We start from the raw sequence: 26,367 nt of genomic DNA, 5'->3' as shown, positions 1-26,367 counted from the left end.
CCATCTCTTGTATTTTGTTGCTGATGCTCACATCTATGGTTCCTGATTTCTTTCCTAGGGTTTCTATCTCCACAGTTGTCTCCCTTTGGTTTTTCTTAATTGTTTCTACTTCCTTTTGCAGATCCTTAATNGTTTTGTTCAATTCCATCCTCTGTTTGATTGTGTTTTCCTGTAATTCTTTAAGGGATTTGTGTGTTTCTTCTAGCTGTTGGATAGCATTGAAATGTAAATGAAAAAATCTCTAATAAAATAAGTTTAAAAAAAAGATATTACTTATTGTGAGGGGAGGTTCTGATACTAAGTGCTAGTTCCCTAATTGGTTCTTGATTTGTCAATAAAGAAGGCCAGTATTCAATTGCTGGGCAGAAGGTAGAGACTTCTGGGGAAACAGCAAGTACAAGGAAGGAGAGAGGGTTTGTTTTTTTTTTTTTTTTCCTGCCATGCTTTGCAATGAAAAGAAGGCAACAATAATGTAAGGTCTCAGGGCAGCTAGGGCCTATGGCCTCTGCTACTGGTGGATGGGCAAGGATATTGGCAGGGGGCTACCTGATACTAGCCATTAAGTTTAGGGTGGAAGGAGAGATGGAGAAAATGAATTGGAGGGAGGTAATAGCAACCAGCAATTGTGCATAGAAGGCAAGTTTGAAAATATTAAAGCTGTCTGTGTCTTTTATTTGTGGATTCAGGCATCATTGGAGTGGGCTGGAAACTCGAGCCCTCCTGGAGCAAAGGCAGGTAGAAAAGGAAGCCAAGCAGCTTATCCTACAATTACATCCAACAACTTGTGTCACTAAAGACATGCTTGACACTGCTGAGGCACAACAGAAAAGCTGCGCCAAGTAAGTCTCCATCCACTAAAGAATCCATTTTATGAAAGTTGAAACTAATTTGAAATAGTCTAAACTGATAACACCAGGGAAGCGTTTCCGGAAAATATTCCTGTGTTTCCCTGGGGTTAGCACACAGAAGAAAAGGTAACAGTGATCCTGAGTTGGCAGCAGAAACTGATGACATCAGCCACATTGTTCTGGTTCTGCAAGTATATAAGATGCAGGCTTATATACTTGCATATTTTTGCACCATGTTTCCAGAGAGCTGCTGAGGCTAGGTTATACGGCAGGGTTAGGGTTCTTCAATAAGACCATGAAAGGGTCATTTGGGAGAATATTAAGATGAAGCCAAAGTTGTAATGGAGATCCTTGGAGATTGGCGACGCCACAACTATGGGATATGTACTGAGGAAAGCTGAAACCATGGAGTAGAAACATTCCGTGAGAATTGTGTGCTGCAGGTTTGGGGCTTCTAACTTTGGAGCCCAAAAAATTAATTGTAATGCAAGCTCCAAAGTCTAGACACGAGCTGAAGTATTTGGTGTTAATGCTGATGGGTTTCAGTCTTGGTTTGGCCTGATCTTTTCTTTTTTCAAATCATAACTAGTTTTATTGCAAACGGTCCCTATAGACAGTTATCAGTTTTAGTACCTTAATAGCTATCTAAAAAGCTATTAATATACAGAAACATGCATCCTGAGAAGCAATGACACATCTCTTCTGCACAACAGCAACTTGTCCCTCTAGACTCATGGTGCTCATATAACTGAGATCTCAACAGTCACCTTTTTTATCTTTTTTTTTCTGATATGTGGAGTTACTAAAGTACAAATTTAACAAAGTACATGTTTCCTCTTTATAGATAAACAGTGGCTTCATCAGAGAAATAAGACTTTGAAAAATGTATATTCTAGAGTACTAGTCAGGCAAGATTTAGTTATGAAAAGTATATTAATTTCAGTGTGTAAATTTGCTTTCATCTCTAGTGAATGGCAAAATTACACAAACACACATACACATACAATTTAAGAATTGATTTATTTTAAAAATAAATTCTTTGAAGATTTATTTATAAATATTTGACTTGTATTTTTTAGTTTGCAGGTTACTTAAAACTTCTCAGGTGCATAGGCGTTGCAAATTTGAAAGTCCTACCACAGACGTCAATCACTCAATAGCTGAGTTGATTACAATATGGTTACTGCAGCACCTTATAAGGGTGTCAGCCCCAGTTCTACAGCACTCCAAGTTTCAAGAAAATTTTTTTCAAAAGTGCATGAGAAACAAAAGGTACCAAGAACTTGGAGGTTGCTGTTAGCTGCACCCTTCTATTCCCAGGCAGACACCAGAAACACAGGTAACAAGGCACACTGGTCACTGCCCTGCGTGCGGACGGGTCATAGTCAAGCTTCACTCACTGTAAAGTACTGACCAAAAGCATTGGAGAAGGCTTTGAAAACCGGAGATCATCCCCAAACCCCAAAACAAATGCAACCTCTGGCAAGAATTCTTCCCTCCTTTCCTCTAATAGGCTCCTGTGTTACTAAGGGAAGAAGTGATTTCAGGCTCATAAAGGCATTTTTTTTTTTCTGAAATATGAAATTCAACGATTTGGATGTTTCAATTTTTTCATTGTGCTCTATCTTCATAAATTTTACTTAAAAACAAAACAACCTTACATAGCTAGTCTTGCCTTGGACTAGTTTTACTACATCTGTTCTTAAAAAGAAAAAAAAATCATAAAAAGAAAATAGCTAGATATAAGTCCAATTTGTATTTTACAAATGTAAAATTTCCATGTTGCTACAAGATTTTCAGTTTTCAATCAGGCTTTGTGTAGGGTGCTCCACAGCGCTGCATGACTTGACAGGAGGAAAGGCTAAATTCACAGAAAGCTAAGCATATAAGAGTAAAACCACTGCCTAACAACTTCCTTACTGCATGTGTTTTGTTACAGCAGCCTTACTTGTAAGTCCAGATACTCTCCACAAAGCCTTTACATTTGCTCTTATAAGATACACAACTGTGATTTCCTATTGTGGCATCAAGTTTCAAGTTTTGACAGAATTTTTAATCCCAACATTCGATACTATACTATTTATATGAGTTCAAATTCCAACACTAACTCCTAACTTTCTGGGTTCAAGAAAGTCATTTAATCTACTTAACGATTTCCCTCACATAGAAAATGGGAACAGAAGTGTTATATCACTGTATTGAGAAGAGTTAAATACAAAGCTTAAAGCTATTCATGTAAGCAAAATATTCAGCAATGTTAAATGCAGCTCACTAATTATAATTTATTATCCAATGGACTTTAGAAGGAGAAACGTGTAAAACCAACACCTACATGTGTTCACTAGGAGCACCTATGAAAAGACATCTGGTGTTCTGTGAATCTAGTGCTTATGATCACACTAGCAAAAGCTGAACATCAAATTAGATCATTTAAATTCAGTTTAGCACTTCAATCAACTATGTGTTAAATAAAATGTAAATTGTCCCCAGAAACATTTTCTAATTCTAAAAGATCAATGAATAGGAATTACAATTGATTTAAGTGGAACAAGAAAAAAATCCACAAGTAGAAGCTGAGTTAAAATCATTCAAAATATAATTAGTAGCCATCACAGAGCAGTAGTAAGCAGAGGCGGAAAGGTATTTGTTCTTTATCATTTTATTTACATTTCAAATGTTGTTCCCCTTCCTGGTCTCCCCTCCACCCTAATGTCCCTCCCCTTTGCCTCTAAGAGGGTGCTCCCCCACCCACCCACCCACTCCCACTTCTCCCCTCTAATATCCCCCTTCTCTGGGGCATCAAACCTCCAAAGGACCAAGTAACCCCCTTCCTCATGGACCAGCCAATGTATGTTCTTTGGTCCCCAGGAACTCTCAAGGGTCCAGAAAAAGAGGGCAGGATCAGGTATGGGGGCTCTTTTCTTTAATAAGGTCTTGCTGAATTAAACTTTCAGTGAAACAAAAATAGCCAAAGAGCTTGAAACACTACTGATGCCAGGCCTACCAGTTGTTTCTTTGACTTTCTAAGACACTGTTATAGATTTTAATCACAATCTGGAGTTTCTACCCCACCTTGTCCATTCAGTTCCTGGATAAAAGACACGCAACTTTTATTATTTACAGTAAGCCTTAAACAGCACAAGAGCTGGGCAGATTATCTATCCTCTATGCTATTAGATTTTACTTTCCTATCAACAACCCTGAAATTACCATGCACATCATCTGGGCTACTCTCAACTTCAACTGACTAGCCCTCAGGGCCATGTTTTCATGAAGTCCCCTAGCCCATGGTGTCTTCTCCTTTCTCCTTCACCTTTTCTCTTTTTTTGTGGTTCTTCTCCAACCTCAAGCCCAGGAACCCTAAAACCCAACTATGTCTCTTCTGCCCAGCTACTGGCTGTGTCATCTTTATTTACAAATCAAAACTAACTTGAGGGCAAGGTCACAGGATTACTTAGGTCTACATACAGATTATCTCCTCTCTGGGACAACCATGTCTTGGGGGCTCAATATTAGCATTAGAATATAAGCAGCATCATGCCAACCCACTACACAACATCCCAGGGAGACTGGAAAAGTGCCAACTTATGCAAACTAGGTGGCCCTTTGCATACCAGTCCTTCCAAAGACACTAAAGAATGAGGAGAGCAATGTGGTATGAAAGGCAGAGAGGGGTAGCCTGTTGGACCAGCACATCTCCACTATCCAGAAGTGTTTTTATGTTTCCTTAGAAAGTTAGCAGGAGTCACTTAGACAATATCAATTTCAGTGAGGATGGTCAGGTATAAATTCCAAAAAAGAACAGACTCGCCAGGCCAAGTGTAAAAGGATGGGCAGGATGGACTTAAAAGAACTCTACAGAAACAAGTGATGGGAGAACTTGAGCAAAGAGAGACTTAGAACAGATTGAATTCAGACTCACTAGAAAAGGAATCTAGTCTCTTCACTTTCTTACATAATAACTTAAAACATTTATTTAGGTCTTTATAATATACTCTTTGATAATACAAAGAAACTAAAATGTTTTATTGTACATATAAAAATAACATTTGAAAATGATACATAATAACTATCAGTTTGTCAAAGCTAAGACACCTGAACAGTAGTGAACATCAGACCAAGATGAATGCTTCATATCTATAATTTTCTTCATATTTTTTAAAAAGCATTTAAAAAACTACTAGCATCCTTACTGGCACCCGCCCCCCAACCTTTAGTTTAAAGGCTTTTATTAATGGCTCATTGTTTAAAAGCCAAAAAGGGAGGGGGGGAGGATGACAGAGGGAAAAACACTGAAGTTAAATAATTAATTAGAAGGGAAATTACAGTAATAAGAAAACTGAGAATAGAAAGTCTAATTTTGAATCCTGGAAAGATTAGTTAATTCTTTAAAATAAAGAATGTATGTAAGTATTGCTAATAAGCAGTCTTTAATGTACTTTAGACTATATTAAAGTGTTTATGCTCCTTCCAATTATTTTAAGTATGAAAAGATTGAAGGAAATTACGCAACGGTTAAGATGTTCTCACATGACCGTTATTGATGTCAACAAAGCCCTGTAACCTTTACCCTTTGAAATGTTATTTTAAATCCTTAGGTGAGCATTGTTGATGCTTCTTCTGCCTTGCCCATGGCCTTATGAATTCTAAGATGAACGATTATGACACATCTTCCTTCATCAGTTAGTATGTTATCAGGGAAATGAGAGGAAAGGACCAAAACGTGAGATCAGATCATCCTCAGAGACCTGCAAGCCTGCTAATTGTCTGATAGCTATCCACCAATACTTATTTATCTTTTTATATTTTGTTTTTATTTTTATTTTAGGGGGNATTTTAGTAGAATTAAATTATATTTCTGAAACTAAAATAAACCTGGACTTTCAAATGGCATTCTTTTTGTTTCTATAAAAGTAAATTTACTGGTTCATTAATTTCAGAAGTAATAATAGCAAGTGCAATAAGATTGCTATCAACCTCTTAAATAGCCTTTCCCTGTTAAGTAGAGACAACCTTACTATGGAAAGGAAATAGCCANAACTAAAATAAACCTGGACTTTCAAATGGCATTCTTTTTGTTTCTATAAAAGTAAATTTACTGGTTCATAAAAAAAAAAAAAAAAAAAAAAAAAGATGTTCTCACATAAGGACAGGTTTAACTTATCTGTGACTTTGAAAGTAACATAATTAAGTTGGGCACGGTGGCACACATCTATACTTAAGAGCACAGGGGAGAATGGGGCAAGAGGATCACTGATAGTCTGGGGCCATTTGGGTGACAGAGAGAGTTGAAGGCCAGTCTGGGCCACTGGGTAAGACCCTGACTCAAACATACATGCACACAAAGAAACAGAACAGCTTGAATTGTTCCGTCCACCTATATGAAGAAGAAGCTCAATCAGATACGTTTCTGCCAATTTTAAATGTCGATGATGCTTTATTACTTACATAATAAAGCTTTTTTCTTCTTTTTTCCTTTTTGCTAAACTAAACTTAATGCCTAGTGTGTGGTTTTCCTAACAGTGAAATGTTTTCAAATTGAATCACATTTTAGAAATATTAAAATTAGCTACTTCTCGATAGCAATTAAACACAATTTTCTTGAAAATAAAAAGTAATTCTCTACTTTTCAGCAAGATCAGTAAGACTATGGGAATATTAGTTAAAAATTAACAATGTATAAAAAAACCTTAACTGATAATGACACTACAAAACCAAGTTGTTGTTTACTTAGCAATTTTAATCTTTGTGCTAGAGAAAGCCTTCCACAGAAGCTTCATAGCTATTTTTGATGCTCATCTGCTACCATTTAATAAAGACAAGTATTTTCCTCTGTATATACATAACTGCTAACTTTTCAAAAACTTATATACATAATTCACATACATCTCTGAAAAAGTTTCATTTACCACTGTAAACACTGATTTATTAAATAATAAAGTAGAAGCTCATGCTTTATAAGTCAGTATTAAATTTCTCATAGAGAAATCAGAACAAAAGTCCTATCACAGATAGCTATTAATAGTTGTGAGACCATCTAACTCGACTTTCATCAAGGCAGTGAAATAGGAGCTGACTGCAGAGTATGCAAAGCTTTGGCCTTTCTTCGAACCAGTGCTTCCTGCCTTTTTCGTTGAATTTCTTCAGGAGAATACTTCCTATTTCTCTCTTCTTCATCTAAAAATTAAACAAAGCATAGGAATTAATCTTATAACCTTAAGTCATTCTGAATATTTGCTATAATCTTTGCTTCTTCATCACTCTGGTTTGACTATTAAACCAAACATATGTATATTATATATGTATGTATATTACACAATTACAAGTACATACATAGTAAATAAAATGTTAATGAAGGAACATAATTTCTCAAAATATATTATCCATCAACTTCGTTTCTTGGTATAACCAGAAATGGGAGAGAATACTCAAGAATTATTTATTTCAAATGAACTCTTCAGATGTCTTTATTTCTAAGCTAGACTTTGCTATTTTCCATACCAGAGAACTACCAAAATACATTTTATAAAACAAGCTACTAGTCTACAATGACAGAGACAAATAAAATGTCTTTAAAATGGGTTTAATAATATGGAAAATCATTTCAAATGTATGAAATCGCACTATAAAATTCTGATTTAGGAAGAGTTAAACACTTTCCCATCTACTTTTCACTAACACACACATTCACTCAGACACAAACACAGACACACAAACACACACACTTTTTCTCTTATGTGTGTGTATATAATATCAAACACAAAGTCAAATTGCTGCACAGTACTATTGCTGCACAGTACTAAGCAACTAAGTGACTTTTTTTTAAGCATAAGGGCCAGCAACTGTTATTCTCTATAGGACGCCACCCTCAAAGTTAACTTTAGATAGCAAAATCTTATCATTCCAACTGCTGACTCCATTTTATACAAGAATAGTCATGTTATGCTCATGTATTTTTTTAAAAAACACTAAATTTTTAAATTTAAAAAATGAGATTTAATGTACTGGTCGTATAAAAACAGGCTGCAACTTGACTAACTCTGGCCTTAAACTACTAACAGTTTTTTATTTCAAGGATATAACTTGGAGAACAGCTTGTTACAGACACATCAAAGGAAAAGTGAATAAAAAACAATACAAAACACAGGTGAGGCTAATGTTAACCAGGAAGATTCAGCATTATGAACAAACCTAAAAGAAAAATTGCTAGGATAAAAGGCAAAATTATACATCTACCTAAAATGCAGTCTGGATTAAGTCTTTATTGGAATTTAAAGTATATGCAATTCACTTTAGAAACCTTACCTAACTAGTTATAATATATTGAGTTTAAAATAAATTTATATAATATTTACAACTATAATGGACTGTCAACAAATTTTAATGTTTTAAGACATACTGGGCTGTAACATCGAAATATACTCATTGTTAATAATAAAAACAAAATCAAAATCTGTCTAGTCATTTGAAGGAAATTTGGTAATACCTTTCAAAATTTACAACATTCTTCATTATGTTTTTCAGAATTAATAGATACAATTACACAAAGTTCAGAAATCTGTAAAGGAGTAGAAATCCTACTGAACTGTTGTAACTGCAAAAACTAACCCAACCAAGCTCCATCATTATAGAGTATCTAACACAAACAACAATATAACATACAATATGCAAATCAAAGGAAACCTATAGGTACTTACAAAAATGACACCTCTAATTTATTAAGGAAATGCAAAAAAGAGACGTAATACACCAAACCAAAGCATTTGTTGTCTACGAGAGAGGAAACAGACTAAAGGCTTGAAAGGCCACTCAATAAAATTAACGCATAAAATTTACTAAATCTAGAGAAAGAAATACTGAGAAGTGACAGAAGGAAGTACCAAGTCACTATGCAAAGGTAAACCTCTGAGAACAGACCTCTCAGAAAAAACTAAAACCAGGAGATAAAATGGCTGACACATCACCCAACTTACCTCCCCCACTAAGTTAAACTATTCCATCTAATCTAATGGAAATAAGTCAATTCAATCATAGCAGAAATTTTCCTAACCCACTAAACTTTCTCCAAAACAGATGTCCTATGTCTTAACACACACACACACACACACACACACACACACACACACACACACACACACACACACGAGGTGGGGATAATTTACTTTAAGATCTATCAGCTTGTGGATTTCTTTTCTTACCAGACCCACGTGGGAAAAAGCGGTTCACTTAAGAAATCAGAAGGGAAGTTTAGAAATGTCTAGAATCAAGTAAAAATAAAAACACAACTTACTATAGAACATTTAGAATACATCTAAGTCACTGCTAAGAGAAAGAAGTCTATAGCTCTGAGTTACCTATATTAAAAAAAAAAAAAAAATCAAGTGGTGGCACGCCTTTAATTCCACACTTGAGAGGCAGAGGCAAGCAGATTTCTGAGTTCAAGGCCAGACTGGTCTACAAAGTGAGTTCTAGGACAGCCAGGGCTATACCCTGTCTCAAAAAACAAAAAACAAAAAAACAAAACAAAACAAAAAAAAATCAGAGGTCTTAAGTAATTCAAGTTCATTCTACAAAGATAGTATTACCTTGATATTAAAACTGGATAAGGATATAACAATACATTTCCTGAATGAACATAGTAAAATTCACTCAGTAAAATAACTTGCAAATCAAATTCACTAACATAGTAACAAGATCATGACTAAGCTGACTTAAGTACAGGGATGCAGATGTGACTCAGCCTAAGCAAATCAATAAACATAAAACATAAATAAAATTAAGGCTAAAAAAAAATTCACATGATCATCTCAACACATTTCCAGATAGTTTTAAATAAAACTGAACAGTCCTTCATGATGCCAACCCTAAGGAATCTAGGAACATATGGATCATACCTCAACACAATAAAGAATCTGAGACCAACCTACGGTTAACATTATACTGCTGGAAAAGTACTCGATGTCTTAACTATAGCAACACAGTGCTCGATGTCTTAACTATAGCAACACACTAAGAGGGAATACAAATAACAGAAGGCACCAGATTATATCCATTTGCTAACTATATGATCATATATATAAAGGGCTCCAAAGACATCACTAGATCAGGTAAATATTTTCAGTAATATAACAGTATAAAAAAAACTAATACACAAAAACTAGTTGGTCTTCTATATATCAAACTCACTACAAAAACAATCAACAACAAAACTCTAGGAGTAAAACTACCAAGGTTGTGAAAGACCTACACAATGACAACTATAGAACTAAGAAGAAATTTAAAACACTAGAAGATGAATATATTTCCAATATTCACGCACAAGAATTAAAGCTGTGAAAAATGGCCCTATCACCAAAATGGGTTTACACATTCAATGCAATCCCCACCAAAACTCCAATGCCATAATTCAGAAAACTAGAAAAAGACATTCTAAAATTTATACAGAAACTTATGCAGGGATAGGGATGGACACACACACACACTCACACACAGCTAAAGCAATCCTAAGTAAAACAAATAATGCCAGAGACACCAAAACAACCCGATCTCAAATTCTGTCACAGAGTAAGAGTAACAAAATCAGCACAGGGCTGTCACAAAGACACACAAATATCTGAATGCGGCTGATTCTCTAAGGGTCTAAAAACATACATTACAGATAGCTTTTTAACAAATGATGCTGGAAAAATTGCATATCCATATGTATGTAGTATCTCTCACCCTTTTTGAAAACCAATAAATATGGATTAAAAATATTAATGTAAGTTCTGTTTGAACTACTGGAAATCAGGTAAAACATTTCAAAATACAGGCAATGGATTACAAATTCTGGAAAGGACTTTAATAGCTCAGGGAAAAAATAGCCAGAATTGAGATGCAGGACTGTATCAAATTATAAAGAGTTTGCACAACAGAATTAATAACCAGTGCATACACAAACTAAATAACCGGGGAATACTTGTGCCGTATACTTATAATAGGGACTAATATCCAGAAAATAGGTTCAACAACTAAATACAAAAAGTACACAGATAATCCAGAAAACAAGTGGCAAATTAAATAAGCACCCCCCAAAGAAATTTAAATAAGCCAAGAAATTAACACATTTAAAATAATGTTCAACATCATTATCCATCAAGGAAATACAAATCAAAACTACACTTGCATTTTAGCTTACCTAAACTAGAATGGTTATCTAGGTGGGAGAAACCTTTACGCATTGTTGGTGGGTATAGCCAGATACACACACACACACACACACACTAGTGTGGTCACTAGGACAATCAGTACAAAGGGTCTTCAAAGGCTAAGACTAGTTATACTATTGTTGTTATATACTGAATGATTCAAAGCAAATAAGCAATAGATAGGCGTGTATACCCTGTTTATTACAAAAATATACATACACAACAGCTAAGTCATGTAACCAACCTTAGTGCCCATTCACTAAAGAACGTAGTGAATAAAAACAAATGACATGAAGGATGACCATTTGAGGAAGGGACCAGTAGCAAAGGGGTAACGGGATGCAGCAACTAAGATAAAACTGTATAAGTGCCGGGCGTGGTGGCGCATGCCTTTAATCCCAGCACTTGGGAGGCAGAGGCAGGTGGATTTCTGAGTTCGAGGCCAGCCTGGTCTACAAAGTGAGTTCCAGGACAGCCAGGGCTATACAGAGAAACCCTGTCTCTAAAAAACAAAAAAAAAAAAAACAAAAAACCTGTGTAAGTATGAAAATGTCATAATCAAACATCACTTTTTATAATACAAGATGATTTAAAGTTTCAGGACATATACCAAACTAATAACAGTGGTGTTCTCAAAGTAATTAGTCCAAATACCATATACCATTGTATTCCTACATTTTAATTTTAGTAAGTAAGACAGCTTAAGGGAAGATAATATTTTTCTGACTATAGTTTAAGCTTTAGATTTTATGTAAAAAGAACCTTCCACTGAAGCTTGTTTTACACATATATATCTTCTTCCCTCTTGTGTTTCTTCTTTTTTTTTTTTAAAGATTACATTAAAGGCAGGTTTATTGGGAAGCTGCTCTCAGGTGAGTTTACTGGCCCTAAGGATTGAGGCCAGGGGAGTCACATGTAGGGTGGGTGTGGGGAGAAAGGGCATACGTGCAGAAAGAGGAGGAAGAGGTGGAGGAGGAAGAGAGGATAAATGTCTTCTTATGCGGATTTAAAAGATTATTTTGCTGTTTTGAAGACTCCTGATGATGTAAAACTATGAGGAAAAGCAAAGTAAAAGTGCTGTACAAAAATACATTTATATTGTCCTCCTGATCTTACACTCTTCTGTGTATTAAATATTTCAAATATGTTTTTTTTTAAAAAAGACTGGAATCTAAAGGGAAAAAGTTGAATTTAGGGTGGCAGCAATGTTGTAAGTTTCAAGATGCACCTTTTGAGGTATGATTAATGAAATATATGTTTTGAAGGAATAACAATCGAAGGAAAGATGAATTGGAAGAATTAAAAGGGTAGCAATCAAATAACTCATCAACTGTCACAACTAGCACTCAATTTTCTTTTGTTACTACTTAGTACCTGTTGGTTAAAACAAATAACATTAATAATTTTCAAAGAAAACTACTTTATACATACCTGGGGAAGATGGTTTCAAAAACTCAGAATATTTTATTGAAGCTTGCTGTTGATTTTCTTGAATGACAAGCAATGAATTGACAGATTCCCTTTTTCCTAAATCCTCTGAGATTTTGCCAACAGGCATAGTTCCTGCTAGATGACTTTGATTTAACTGAGAAAGAAACTGAGGATTTTTCTTCTTAAATGTGAATTTTGATAACTTCAGAATTTTGTTGTCATTCTGAGCTGTATCTGCTAAGCTGTTGTGGGATAGCTGCTGAGTATTCAACTTTATATTAGTAGCATTTTTTGTGCTCATAGGACCTAAACTTACATTCAAATTTGAACTTCCTCCAAGAACAAATTTTGAGCTATTCACTTGTACTGGTCCATGCTGATTATCACTTGAATTCTTAGAGCACACAGACAAATCTGTAGCATCCAAAATATTGGGACAATCTCTACATATATCTCTTTTCTGTACCGTTACTGGCTTATTTATCTGTGGTTTATTTGCTAAAGACAATGGCACTGCAGAGCTGACAACATTCCAATGTTTAGATGGCCCCGACTGACTTCCTTGTTTAGATGCAGTAGAAGTATTTTTGGATCCATGTTTGGAAGTACTGACACTTTCTGACTCCTTGCTGCCCTTGTTGTCTTGCTGAGTTAGTCTTTCAATGTCATCACAAGCCTGATATAACAAATCATCATCTACATCATCTGCTTCCCAGGTAGTCTCTAACTGATGACACGCTTTAATCATCTCACTGGCCAACAGCGGATCATTCCAGTCGTCAAAGGAAGGATTGAACTTTGATCCATGAGACTGATTTGTGTTACACACAATATTTTCTTTGCCCAAGAACACAGAATCAAATGGGTCAGTAGTGGGTAATTGCAAAGGCAGATTAACACCAGGCTCGGACTTTTGTTTATTAGGATGCCTTGTGTATGAACTAGACGCATTAGAAGAATGTTTAAGTATGCACTTATTGCGACAATCTTCTTTCACTTTAAAATTAGAGAGAGCAATATAATCTTCATCTTTGTTAGTGACAAATTTCTCAAAACTCACTTTATTTCCTGTGATTGGTACCTTCCTTGATTCATCACCTGGATGTGATGAAAACCTATATTCTCCAGCATTTCTTAGTTCTCTGTTTCGTGTCTTTGAAGGAAGATCCAGTGTTACTTTTGAATCTCTTAACGTTCCACCTAGATTCATATTTGTTCTTGATGTGTTTGTATCATTTTCACCAACTGAGGTACAAAGTGCCTTCTGGCAAGTATCTTGGGCAGCCGTAGAAGGAACGAATTCAAGCATTTCGGCATTTTCCAAAAGGAAGGGTTCACTGCCTAGTAAGCTTTCCCAATCATCCTCAAAATCATTAGCAGTCAACTCATCAAGTTGTATATCAGATGCTGCTGGTGTCCTAGGACAGGGAGTCACACATGATTTCAGTATTATGGTAGAATCTATTTGAGGGGAAGGTGATATTGGAGTTTTATTTAGCAGGTTTTCAGTGAGCAGAGTTTCAGTAGTAAGTATTTCCTCTTGTAGTAAGGCATTTTTCTTTCTCAAGGAAGTTTTACTATTGTTCAAAAATGCATCTGACAGATCTTGGCTTAGCTGTCCACTACACATCTGAGTAGAACCATCAAAAATAGCATTAAAGGCTGCTTCAACATTTTGGTCAAAGGGTTTCTGACTGCTGTCTTGCCCCTTCGCCAGGGATATTCTACTGTCTCCTTTCACATGCTTCTTTACTGGAGTACAAGTGATTTCAGGAACTACATCATCTGACGGCATCTGCACAGAATCTTTATGGTTATCTAAATGTCCCATTTCTGAAGTCATCTGGAAAAAATCATGATTCTTCCCATCTTGCACTTGGATCACATCAAGTTCTTCCATATTTTTATCAAACTGTTGGGCCAATTTCATAAGTTCTTTTTCTCGATTTTTTGTTTTTAATCTATTAAAAAAACATTGGAACATTTTAATTAAAAAACTGTTTAATAACTACTCGATTACTGTTTAGTATAGTTTGGTGTGACAAAACACCAAAATTTTAACTCAGAATAATATGTTTTTAACTCACATATTGAAACATAAACTGTTTACTATTTTGGTTTAATCTAAAACCAAAAATGTTAGTAAGAATAGAGTACCTGCCTTACTGAATTTCAAGAAGTGAAGGCTGAACTCACTTTGTGCAGCTGATTTTCATTCTTGATTTTTCTTTTACTACAATAGGAGTACAAGGAATAGCAGTTTCGCCAATCCATACACCCAGCATGGAGTTTGTTGCTGGTTTTTCATCCTTTGAAAGAAGAAAGAGAAGTATAAGAGTCCCATAAAACTAATAAGCACTCCTCCCTCTCTAAGTAGAGAGAGAGAGAGAGAGAGAGAGAGGAGACTAGAGGGGGAGAATTCTGTTGGAAGCACTCAACAAACTCAAACAATGAAAGGCAGAAGCTATGATCCATTTATATTCCCACAAGTAAAAAGTAATATTCAAACTTAGGAATTCCATATTTATAAAAGCCAAGGTTAGAAGTACATTGCCTATCAAATATATTTTGATATTATATACATATAACATTTTAGTTGTAAGATTTTCACAAAACCAGAAACAAACTACATACAACTATCAGACCTGAAAATAAGAATATATTCAGAATTTTTTCTGCAGTTGTGATGCTCCAAGTTTTCTTTTCCTCAGCTCTACTGACTTAAACTGAGAGTATGGATAGAAGTAATGTCAGAACTGATTAGAGATTTTACAGCAAGGTCAAAGCTAAAGCTAAGAATGGACAAACAGACAAAAAGACAAAAGCAGAAAAATCAACGTATTTTTGCTGTACGTTTTTAGTTCCTTAATCACAAAGTAATAAAATAAGCTTTATATTATAAACCAGTTGTTCTCAACCTGTGTGTCATGACTCCTGTGGCAGTGCTCTATCTCCAAAAAATATTTGCATTATGATTCATAACAGTAGCAAAATTAGTTATGAAGTAGCAACAAAAATAATTTTGTTTGAGGATCACCACAACCTGTGGAACTGTATTAAAGAGTCACAGCATGTGGCCGGGCGTGGTGGCACACGCCTTTAATCCCAGCACTCAGGAGGCAGAGGCAGGTGGATTTCTGAGTTCGAGGCCAGCCTGGTCTACAAAGTGAGTTCCAGGACAGCCAGAGCTATACAGAGAAACCTTGTCTCGAAAAAAACAAAAATAACTAAGAAAACCGCAAATATGTATGAAGAGTATGACATTTTCTGAGAAATCTTAAAGCTGCCAACAATTAACCTGCTTTAAGAATGTCCAGCAGAAGACATTGATTGTATAATCCTAGTATTGCTGTCTTTACATGAGTTGCTCTTTCCAGCCCATTTAGTTAAGGAACCAACAGTACACTCAACTTTGAATCATTCATGTTAGGCTAGTCAGCCCAAACATGTCTTGATGTCGTTAATAAAGACACACAGTAATAACATAGCATAAATGTATTTCAGAAATGAAGAGTTGATACAATGAATCCTATGGCATGGCACCATGGGAAGCAGAGGTACCAGCTACAAAGCTGTACTGACTGTTGACTACATGTCTAGGTTTCTATAACCAGAGAAAAGTACCTATCTTCTCTTTTTGAATATGGTGATTCCTCATAATCACATTTTGGACCAGTGGCATCTGTGGGTCACTACTATAGGCCAGTAATACACTATCCAAGGCCATATTAAGGAAAAACATAACAATTTCCTCAAAGACAACAGTAAACAAACTTAGATATTCTTTGAATTTAAGTGTTGTCAATTAAGAAAAAGAGGGCTGGCAAAATGGCTCAGCATGTAAAGGTATTTGCCACCAAGCCTTATGACCTGAGTTCATTCCCTGGGACAACCATAAGCCAAAGAAGAGAACTGACTCTGGCAAGGTGACCTCTCCCACACACTTGCTATGGGTGTGGGCAGGCAAGTAATACATAAATGCGTACATAAATATACATATACACACATACTTTTTAAAACGTAAAAAAATTAAGAAAAAGATTTAAAAAAAACTCAGAACAGCTTCTCTTCTGGGTTCATGCTCTAACAGTGACAGGACTAATAAAAGGAATGAGTTACTGGACTCTTTTGTGTTAAATATTGAAACTTCTTCACTCAAAGGGCACAAAAATTGAAGTAAAGGAAAAAAAACAAAATAAGTAAATCGCCATTAACATTAAATTTTTATGTACCTTAATCCTAATAATCCACTGAAGAAAGCAAAGCTGGTCATAATTCTGCTTTATGGTTGAATGAATTGGGGCTAGGAACAATTAATTGACTCCCTAGGTGTCACAGCAGAAGAGGGAGGCTTCATAAGGCCTATATCTAAATCCGGCGACCGACCTCCGGATTTTACAGTGTTCCTGAATGATTTTATAAGTCATTAAGTATACTAAGAAAAAAAACTGCAAGAGAGAAACTTTTCACTATGGACAGTGAAGAAGCACTGTAGAAATATGTACAGTAGAGTCCTTGTGTCTGGCTTAGAGTGAAAAGCTTCAGCAAAGCCTTTGCCATCCATGTTTTGGTCAATCAGTAGAGGCTGAGAAACTGTTTTGAATCTGTCGAAACCTTGAAGAAATCTAGTGAATCTGCAGTTAAGATCTTGCTTGCAGCTACATCAACCTTGGTCCTAAGACACTCCTGGCAAACCTTGAGTTCTTATTTTTGATTATGGCTAGCTGTGGTCAAAGGGGATGGAGATTTGTGTGGGCTGTCTGCCACAGGCAGCAAGGGCAAGATAACTTTGGCAGCTGGAACCTTTCCCAGCCCCAATTAACCTTGCATAATGTTTGAATAAATTAACTGGAGTGGGCTAGCTATGTCAGTCTTTTCCAAAAAGGATAAAACCCCTCTGCTCTTTCGAAAATGAAAACTTAGCACCTTGGTGAGCTTCTCTCTCTACTGTGGCACCTATGACTGACACTAATCAATAAAGCACAAACAATAAAAACTTCAGTACACCATAGCCACGAACTACATTATTTAAGGATTAAATAACCTAGAGATGACTTGAATATGGGAAGGAATGGAGGCCTAGCTTTGTGGTAGAGCACTGGCCCAGTAAAAGTGAGTCCCTGAGTTTGAGTTTCAGCATTATCACATGAACGAAAGAATAAATGAAGAAAAGGAGAGACAGACACGCACAGGTTACCATGCAAAACCACACCACTTTATATGAAGAACTTCAGAATCAGTAGATCTTGTTATCCAAAGGGGTCATGAAACCATGTCCCATGGATTATGACATAGGACCATATTGTACATTGTAGTGTATGTTCCTTTTTTCAAGACATGCAGTCAGAAAAGTAGCCTTGGTTGCTCTATAAACATGTTACTTTACATATGAAAGAACCACACAAGCACGCCACGTACAATCTTTGCTGTTTTATAAACTATTAAACTTGCCATACTTACCTGAGGAGCAATACGGTTAACAATATGTGAAATTTCATCACTGTATGCACTGGAAACCTGCTTTTTTCTTCCTTTACCTAAAGAAACAAGACACTTCTATGAATTTTAGACCAGGAATTTTAAAATCAGTTGTCACTTTTTAGGAAACAATTGTAATCAGTACAACTTAAATGACTCCACCCTAGTATCATGGCATATTAAGACAGAAAAATCACAGATGAGATTCTTAAAAAAAAAAAAAAAAAAAAAGACCCAAAAATATTGTACTATGATGTTACCGGGCTAAAAGTTTACCGACAATAATTCTTCAAGCACCTACCCACATAAAAACAATAACAGATTACCTAACTGCTTTGTCATTGGAGAATTTTGATCCCAGAAGATATCAGTTTGTCCATCTGGATCATTTGGAGAACTGAAGGTACAGGACAGTAAATCCGTTTTCACGACTTGTGTCGGTGTCTCCTTTTCTGCATAAGATGACAACCATTGCTTAAGTGTTACTTCATAAAAACTAGAGTCAGGCAGAGGCAGGCGGATTTCTGAGTTCGAGGCCAGCCTGGTCTACAAAGTGAGTTCGAGGACTGCCAGGGCTACACAGAGAAACCCTGTCTCCAATCCCCCCCCCCAAAAAAAACTAGAGTCAAATTAATTCTCATGTCCAATATAAAGCTTGTCTCTTAAAGACAATTACTTTAACTACAATGGAAATGTTTCAATAAAAATGTCTTAATACTTCATAAGTTTAGCACTGTAGTTAGGAAGTGGTTTTTTGTTTTTGTTTTTTTTAAATTCCATAGGCCCAGGAATGATACCAGATCACTGAATTACCAACTCCAGGCTGTAGGTGCTTCCATGATGTCAGATGTATAGGAAATGCATCCAAACAGAAACCCACGCTAAATTCTCACAAGCCCCTCCTGTAAACTCGATCCAAATTTTCTACTCCATCCACTCCAAAACCAATAGTGATTTGTTTCTAGGGAAGCTCTATCTAGAATCACTTGAATGTTTACAATGTTCTTCTTCTTTCCCAGCCTCAGGCAAGGTAACAGACGTAGCATTTTACGAACACACTCTAGGACAGAGGTTATGTATGCGTCTGGTCCTTACTGGGATAGAAATCACTTAACTCCAGGTTTACGGAAATGAACGCGCCATCGGTTTGCTAGGCTAACCGGATGTTACACCTAGCAAGTTCCGGGAGCACACTACAGTTTCTGAGGTGGCCCTTTTGGCAAAACAAAACAGCGAGGAAAACAACAACAACAACAACAACAACGGGCGTAGGCGCCCAATTTCCGGAGCACAGTCCATGGCAGACCCCGCCCACAACCAGTCATTCAGAAAAGGCCCGGTTTACCGGGCTCGGCTCTGCAGCCTCCCGCCCCGTCCACGCCGCCAGGCTCCGCTCCCCGCCCTGTCCTCACCCCGGGGGCTGCGCCCGCCGTCAGCCGCCGCCCGCCGCTGCGCCCGCCGCGCAGAACGCACGGCCGCCCGGCTGAGCTGGGAGTCGCCGGCCGCCCTGGACCCCCGCGGCCACGGCTCCGCCGCCGGGCAGCAGTTGTCGGCAGCCGCCCTGCGCGGCGTGCTCCTCCGGGCAGGGCTGTCCGCATGCTTCCTTCGCCGACTCATTCCCGTGCCACCGACCTTCAGCCGCATTCACATTTTGCTACCGAGGAGCCGGGCAACTGCTCCGCAGAGAGCCCGCGCGCCACCGGCCAGCGCCATCTTTGCAAGTCGGGCGCGCAAAATATGCTGCTTCTAATTGGCTGCCTCGGTCTAGGGGCGGGTTACTAATCCTGGTGCTGATTGGCTGCGTCAGTGTGAGGGGCGGGGTTACGAAGGCTGCCGCCAAGACTGAAGAAACAGGAGTTTTCTGAGGTCTACCATCAGCCTCATCCAACTTAGCAGGAATTGTAGGACCCTTTTCTGGATCTGTGACAGGGACTTGGTATGTGAGACAGTAAAGAGATCATATACAATGACAGATTCTTATTGAATTTAAAATGTAATTGATTATTTCTAAGATTCAAATGATGGTGTGTTATTCGATAATATGAGAAAATAAAGACTATAGTTTAAGAGGTAATAAACGCAATAGTTCATAGATGTTCTGTTATGTGCATAGATCCAAAATGCAGGAAAACGTATTAATTTAATAAACTAACAGTCGCTGGAAACTGTACATGCAAAACAGAGCTGTCATCGTAGTAGGAATAAAATAGTGTTTACTTTGAATCAAGTAATAATTATCATGGCCAGGGAGCATTGATTCAGGTTGGCCTAAACACATGTTTCAATATAAAAGCAATTGCACAGATTTAACAGTCACAGAACAAAAGACAAAGCATTTGCCAGGCACTTTGTTAGGGACAACAAGTAGTAGATGGGTTACAACAAAGCAGGAGATAATTCCTCCATAGCCTTTAGGTGAGGATATAGTTCATGAGATCCATCCCTTTTGTTGATGGAAGTTAGTGGTCTGGTAACAGTGCATTCCAAAGTTTTTACCTTACAGTCTACAGGATGCTAATCCTGACAGCTGGGTTCTTAGTGGCTAGTTAGGGCACTAAAGATAGCCGTAAAGATTAGTTGGTTTTATATCTGTAATACTCCAGTTTCTGTATCATGAAGTGTGTCTGTCTTTTTGTTGTCAGACAGTGTCTTATGTGTGCCCTGCCTCCTTATTTAAAGCAGTCTCGCTGTGAACTCCTGGTCTTGTCTCATGACAGTCAGTGCTAGGACCACAGGTGTAGGCCCTAAAGAGAATCATCAACATAGATGTGCCTTCTTCCAGTCCCAAAATGAAGTGAAACTCGGAGGTTGATTGTGCTTTAATACATTAGTAATAAGCCAAATTCTAAGTTTTAAAAGAATATGATTTGCAAGAAATAGTAAAATAAAAGAGTGTCAACTCTGCAGAGAGAACTATAAAACACCTTTGAAATAAATTGAAGACCAAAATAAAAAGGGTTATGCTGTGTTTGTGGGATGTGTCACTCACTACCTTTACAGAGTCAATTGTTCCCAAATTGGTCTATAGTCTGTGCTGATGCACTTAATCTCAGAACAGGGGCACACGCACATGCAAAGGGAGGATACCTTTACTCTAAGACATGAAATGAAAAAGGAAAAATAGACAAGAAATTCTTGATCTCTTGAAGCATAATGAAGCTGAATATCACCCAAATGTCAGGAGATGGTTAAGAATTAGGACAGTGTTCTGGTGGTGAAGGAACGGTCAGTAAATGGATGAAACAGATGAAATGCCCTTCCACAGACTTACACCTAAGTAGAGGCTTTGTATAATACAAATGAAAGCCATCAGGGCTGGAGAGATGGCTCAGTGGTTAAGAGCACTGACTGCTCTTCCAAAGGTCCTGAGTTCAATTCCCAGCAACCACATGGTGGCTCACAACCATCTGTAATAGGATCTGATGCCCTCTTCTGGTGTGTCTGAAGACAGCTACAATGTACTCATATAAATAAAATAAGTAAATCTTAAAAAAAAAAAAAAAAAAAAGAAAGCCATCTAAAGAATGAGAAAGGACTATAGGAGATAAATAGTAGATCCAGATGGAAGGGTGGCTCATATGTGCAATCCTCCCAGCATGCAGAGGGCTGAAGCAGGAAAATTGAGAGTTTGAGGCCACCTAGGTTATATTGAGCAATCTTATCTCAGAAAATGAATAATGACAACTGAAAAAGTACATATATATGGATTATATATAATGTACATCAATATGATTCACACATGGAAAAAATGAGGTGACTGCGTCAATTCATAGCCCTAAATCAAATCAAATTGGTTCTAATTGTAAAATACTTTTTATTTTATAAAATTAGGTATACTGTCATCATGACAGAAAAAAATTTATTTATGCCAATAAAGACACAAGAGGCAAAGACTGAGGTAAAACCTGCTAAGTGATGTAATTTTATTTTCTTAACTATTTACAAAACATCTATGTACAAGCCTGATTCTCCAAGTAAACTGCTAGCTCTTTAGAAATATCTTTCTATCTGTATCATTCTATGGAGCTAATCTACCTTTCTCTGGATCTCTTCCAAACCCAAGAGGGCTTCTTAGCTCTCTTTCCTAGGATACTGTTTAACCTGTGCCCTGCCAGCTGCTTCTCTGCTATTCCTGCAAGCCCAAAGACGAAAATCCTTACCTCTTACCAGGGGCTTCTTCCATAAGGCTCCTCCAAGCCTAAAGAGAGAGTTCTCAAAGGTCTGATTGCTTATCACAGAAGTCTCCAGCTCCTCCTCTACACCCTTGACAGGGTAAACCACAGCAATATCATTGTGGGTGCTCCAAGCCAAGTCACTAGTTTGCCAAATCATTTCACCTTTATGGTGGGGCAGCTCAAGGCTATCCAGCTGACTTTGCCTGGGGCCATAAAGCAAAGACCACAAGAACTCTCCTAAGCAAAAGGCCTTAAAATAGGCAAGAACTTTCCATTTCTTGGCATTCTTTTCTATGGAGTCTTTTAGAGGCACACCCAAACGGCAACTCTTCAGAACATATAACTGAATCGGACATCTATTTAAGTTTATATATTTGGCTAACAATTAGGTTTTTCTATGTACAGTAATCAAATATCCCATAACACTGACACATTAATTTGATAACTTATAACTTCTCTCCATCAAAATGCACCATTTTGCTCCTTAGGGTTTCTATTGCTGTGATATGACCAAAAGAAACTTGGGAAGAGTTTGTGTCATCTTGTTCTTCCACATCACAGTCTGTCAAAGGAAGTGAAGGCAAGAACTTGGAGGTAGGAGCTATATGCGGCTTCCTGGTTTTCTGCTCATGGGTTGCTCAGCTGCTTTTCTATACAACACAGAGCCATCTATCTGCCCATGGGAGGTATCACCCACAATGATCTGCCCCCCTCCACATTAATCAGTAATCAAGACAATGCCCCCCCAAAACTTGCTCACAGGAAGTCTGATAAAGTCATTTTCATAATTAAGATTCTTTTTTCCCAGTTATGTCAACTTGACAAAACCGCAACATCTGATTGTTAACTTGGCAGGGTCTAAAGTCACCAAAGGGACAGACCTCCTGGCATTTCTGTGAGAATTATCTAGATTAGGTTAGCATCTGGACACATCAGGATTAGGTTGATGTGGGTATCGCCATTACAAGAGGTGAGGTTCTGGGCTGCATAAAAAGGAGGAGGCATGCTGAACACAAGCATTGTCCTCAGCTACCTCAAGTTGCTACTGTCTGAATTCCAAACCATGGGAGATGTATCCTACAACTGTGAGCCAAAATGACTGTATCCCTTTAAATTTCTCTTTGTCAGGGATTCTGTTGCAGCAACCAACCAACCAAACAAACAAACAAACAAAAAACAAAAATCCACATCTATAACTTAGAGCCCTGATATGATTTAGATATGAAATGTCTCCAAAAGAGTACTTAGTCCTGATATAAGTTCTTGTTAGGTAGTTTTCTCGTCTCTAGAACAAAGTATCTGGCATAAGAATCTTAAGGGAAGGATAATTTATTTTAGCTCACAGTTTCTGGCTAGAGAGGCATGGTATGGGATTTATTTGATATGGTGGGAAACATGTGGCTTGAACTATCACATCTCAGCAAGGCAGGTAACAGAGAGACTTGGCCATGTCCTTAGAACCCTACTTCTCCTACTTAGATCTCATATATCAAATCATTCTACAGTCTCCCAAAACAGTACCACTTTGTACTGGCTAGCTTTGTGTCAACTTGACACAGCTGGAGTTATCACAGAGAAAGGAGCTTCAGTTGGGGAAATGCCTCCATGAGATCCAGCTGTAAGGCATTTTCTCAATTAGTGATCAAGGGGGGAGGTTCCCTTGTGGGTGGTGCCATCTCTGGGCTGGTAGTCTTGGTTCTTATAAGAGAGTGGACTGAGCAAGCCAGGATAGGCAAGCCAGTAAAGAACATCCTGCCATGGCCTCTGCATCAGCTCCTGCTTTCTGACCTGTTTGAGTTCCAGTCCTGCATCCTTGGGTGATCTACAGCAGTATGGAAATGTAAGCGGAATAAACCCTTTCCTCCCCAACTTGCTTCTTGGTCATATGTTTGTGTAGGAATAGAAACCCTGACTAAGACACACTTGTTGGTAACTAAATATTCAGACATATGAACCTGTGAACAACATTTAACAGTCAAGCAAAAACAGGGTTTAGAGGTAGGGTTTTGGGGACATGTTTGTATCATGATGTCTCTAGCTCACTGAGTAGATTAACTTACTAACAGGTTTATGATTTGAAGGCATTATTAGGAGGTTGTCTTAATTAGAGTTTTATTGCTGGGAAGAAATACTATGGTCCAGGCAATTCTTACAAAGGAAAACATTTAATTAGGGACTGACTTACAGTTTAAGAGGCTCAGTCTATTATCTTCATGGCAGGAAGCATGGCAGTATACATGTAGAGATGGTGCTAGAAGAGTCATGAGTTCTAAATATAATGGCATAGAATATATATTGCCATTCCAAAATGTAGGGAATGAAGCATAATGAGGAAGCACTGGAACAAGGTAAGACTAAAAATCAGCTGGGCAAACTCCAAACTCTGCATCTCCGTGTCTGATGTCAAAATGCTCTTCAGATCTCCAACTCTTTTCACCTTCATCAACTTCCGTACAGTTCTTTCTCTTGGGCTGTTTCTATTCCCTGTTATCAGCTTTCCTTGGCAGGTATCCCAGGACTCAGGCATCTCCAAAATCTTGGGGTCTCCAAGGCAACTTCAACTTTACAGCTTCATGCACTGGTCTCTCTGGTTCTCCATGCGGGGATGCCTTACACCTGGCCTCATGGCTTTCCCTAGTCATGGAAGGGAGTGTATATTTACACAGATGGCCTCTCTGCTCCTCCACACAGGAATATCCCTTTCCTTATTTATAGAGGGAAATTCTCTAACCTTTTCTATTCTTGACTCTTAAGGCAGAGCCACTTGGCCAAAACTGCCAAGTTCTGCTGCTTGCTGGGGCTGGGACATGTACCCCCCCCCCCCATTCAATTATATCTTCATCAGCTTTCCTTTTCTGTGGCTTCCTTCACTGGCTAAGGTTGGCTGTCCTGGAACTTGGTCTGTGGACCAGGCTTGCCTTGAACTCAGAGATCTGCTTGCTTCTGTGTTCTGAGTTCTGGGACCATGCCTGGCCTTAAGTTTTTCGTTATTTCCTTTATACAAGATGGATACTGGGTGAGATCTTGCTCCAAAGTCTACAATCCCTTAATTCCATTTAATATCTATAATCTGTTTCACACCATACCGTTTGTGGGTTTATTTTTTCAGCTTGCTCCATTTGCAAAACACTCTCTTCATACGAGGCAGCTTTGAAATTTTCTTTGTCAATACAAATAATCTAAATCTCCTCGCCTTAACTTCAGACACACTCTTCAGACAAGGGCAAAAAGCAGCCACACTCATCACCAAAATATCACAAGAATGATCTCTAGGCAAAATACTATGATTCTTCTCAGAAAACTCTGGAGCCAGGCCCCAACAGTTCAAACTACCCTTACCACCAATGTCTTCCACATTCACTTTGGAGTGGCCCATTAAGCCCTGCTTAAAGCATTTTACTCTTTTCCTAATCCAAATAAATCCATAGTTCCTTAAATTGTATCTGTCAGTAATTTTGTCACAGCAAACAGAAAAGTGGCTGATATATGAATGTAAACCTCAGTGCTGAAATGTTTAAGAAAGATCTGAGAAGTGATTGTCCTAAAATTCAGAATCACGGTCCCTGCTCAGGTTGGAATGTAGTATATCACCCACAGGCTCATAGGCTTGAACACTAGGTATCTGCTAGTGCTGGTGGAGCTTGTAGAGCCTTTAAGAGATGGTACCTACCTGAAGGAAGTTGGTTCCCAGAGGATGGGCTTCATAGGTTATACCTCTGCCCCTCCTCCAGCCAGTCTCTCTTCTTCCTTTGCCCTGTGTGATACACCCTACAGCCATATGCTACACTTGTCAAGGGCCAAAACTGCCCTGATTTGTCTGCCATCTACTCTCAAAGTATGAGCCCAAATAATTCCTCTCTCACATGTTTTTGTCAGATATTTGCTCACTTGTGATGAGAGAAGTCATCAATACAGTGACTTTTGGATGGAAGAAGTGAACAGTATTTAGAAGACAAAGGCTCATATCCCATGTCTGTTCCCTCACCCATTTTACTGTCATAAACGTCATCTTGTACTAATTCAGTAAACTCTGCATCTTTATCCACATATATCTTTCCATGCATGCATTATATTTACCAATAAACATGTTGTAGCTTTTAATCTAAAAATCTAATTCTCCAGAGGAAATCATACCTTTATTCGCTCTTTGTGTTTTACCTGCAGTTTGGGTGATGAGAGTCCTAGAACTAAGTTTGAGCGCTCTCACACTCCCAGAATCATAGGATAGGAGGTGAAGAAGACACAACA

General features: G+C 37.8%; 1 protein-coding gene and 1 long non-coding RNA gene across 2 annotated transcripts; one reads left to right on the top strand and one right to left on the bottom strand.

Annotated features, from left to right (window-relative positions):
• Window positions 1-4,953: 4,953 nt before the first annotated feature.
• Window positions 4,954-19,650, bottom strand: Etaa1 (ETAA1 activator of ATR kinase). Its single transcript, XM_021210926.2, has 7 exons — window positions 19,357-19,650; window positions 18,271-18,396; window positions 17,927-18,003; window positions 14,663-14,775; window positions 12,467-14,427; window positions 5,900-7,025; window positions 4,954-5,723 (listed from the first exon to the last, which is right to left on the bottom strand). The coding sequence occupies exons 1-6, from the start codon at window positions 19,586-19,588 to the stop codon at window positions 6,901-6,903; spliced, it is 2,634 nt and encodes an 877-aa protein (XP_021066585.1). The 5' UTR covers window positions 19,589-19,650; the 3' UTR covers window positions 4,954-5,723; window positions 5,900-6,900.
• Window positions 19,651-19,763: 113 nt separating this feature from the next.
• LOC110331044 lies at window positions 19,764-25,556 on the top strand. The gene is made up of 3 exons (XR_002380986.1): window positions 19,764-19,880; window positions 22,608-22,713; window positions 25,229-25,556. It is a non-coding gene; the product is annotated as an uncharacterized LOC110331044 (long non-coding RNA).
• Window positions 25,557-26,367: the final 811 nt, after the last annotated feature.

The sequence above is a fragment of the Mus pahari genome, chromosome 13, assembly GCF_900095145.1.
Source record: "Mus pahari chromosome 13, PAHARI_EIJ_v1.1, whole genome shotgun sequence".
NCBI classification, from domain to species: domain Eukaryota; kingdom Metazoa; phylum Chordata; class Mammalia; order Rodentia; family Muridae; genus Mus; species Mus pahari.
The sequence above is the reverse complement of the archived record's forward strand: the minus strand, read 5'-3'. Positions and strand labels throughout refer to the sequence as shown.

Coding starts and splice junctions, on each gene's coding strand:
- Etaa1 (XM_021210926.2), bottom strand. CDS start 19,588: ATGCGGCTGAAGGTCGGTGGCACGGGAATGAGTCGGCGAAGGAAGCAT. Junction 18,004..18,270: donor TCCAATGACAAAGCAGTTAG/GTAATCTGTTAT, acceptor TTGTTTCTTTAG/GTAAAGGAAGAAAAAAGCAG. Junction 14,428..14,662: donor ATGAAAATCAGCTGCACAAA/GTGAGTTCAGCC, acceptor TTTTTTTAATAG/ATTAAAAACAAAAAATCGAG.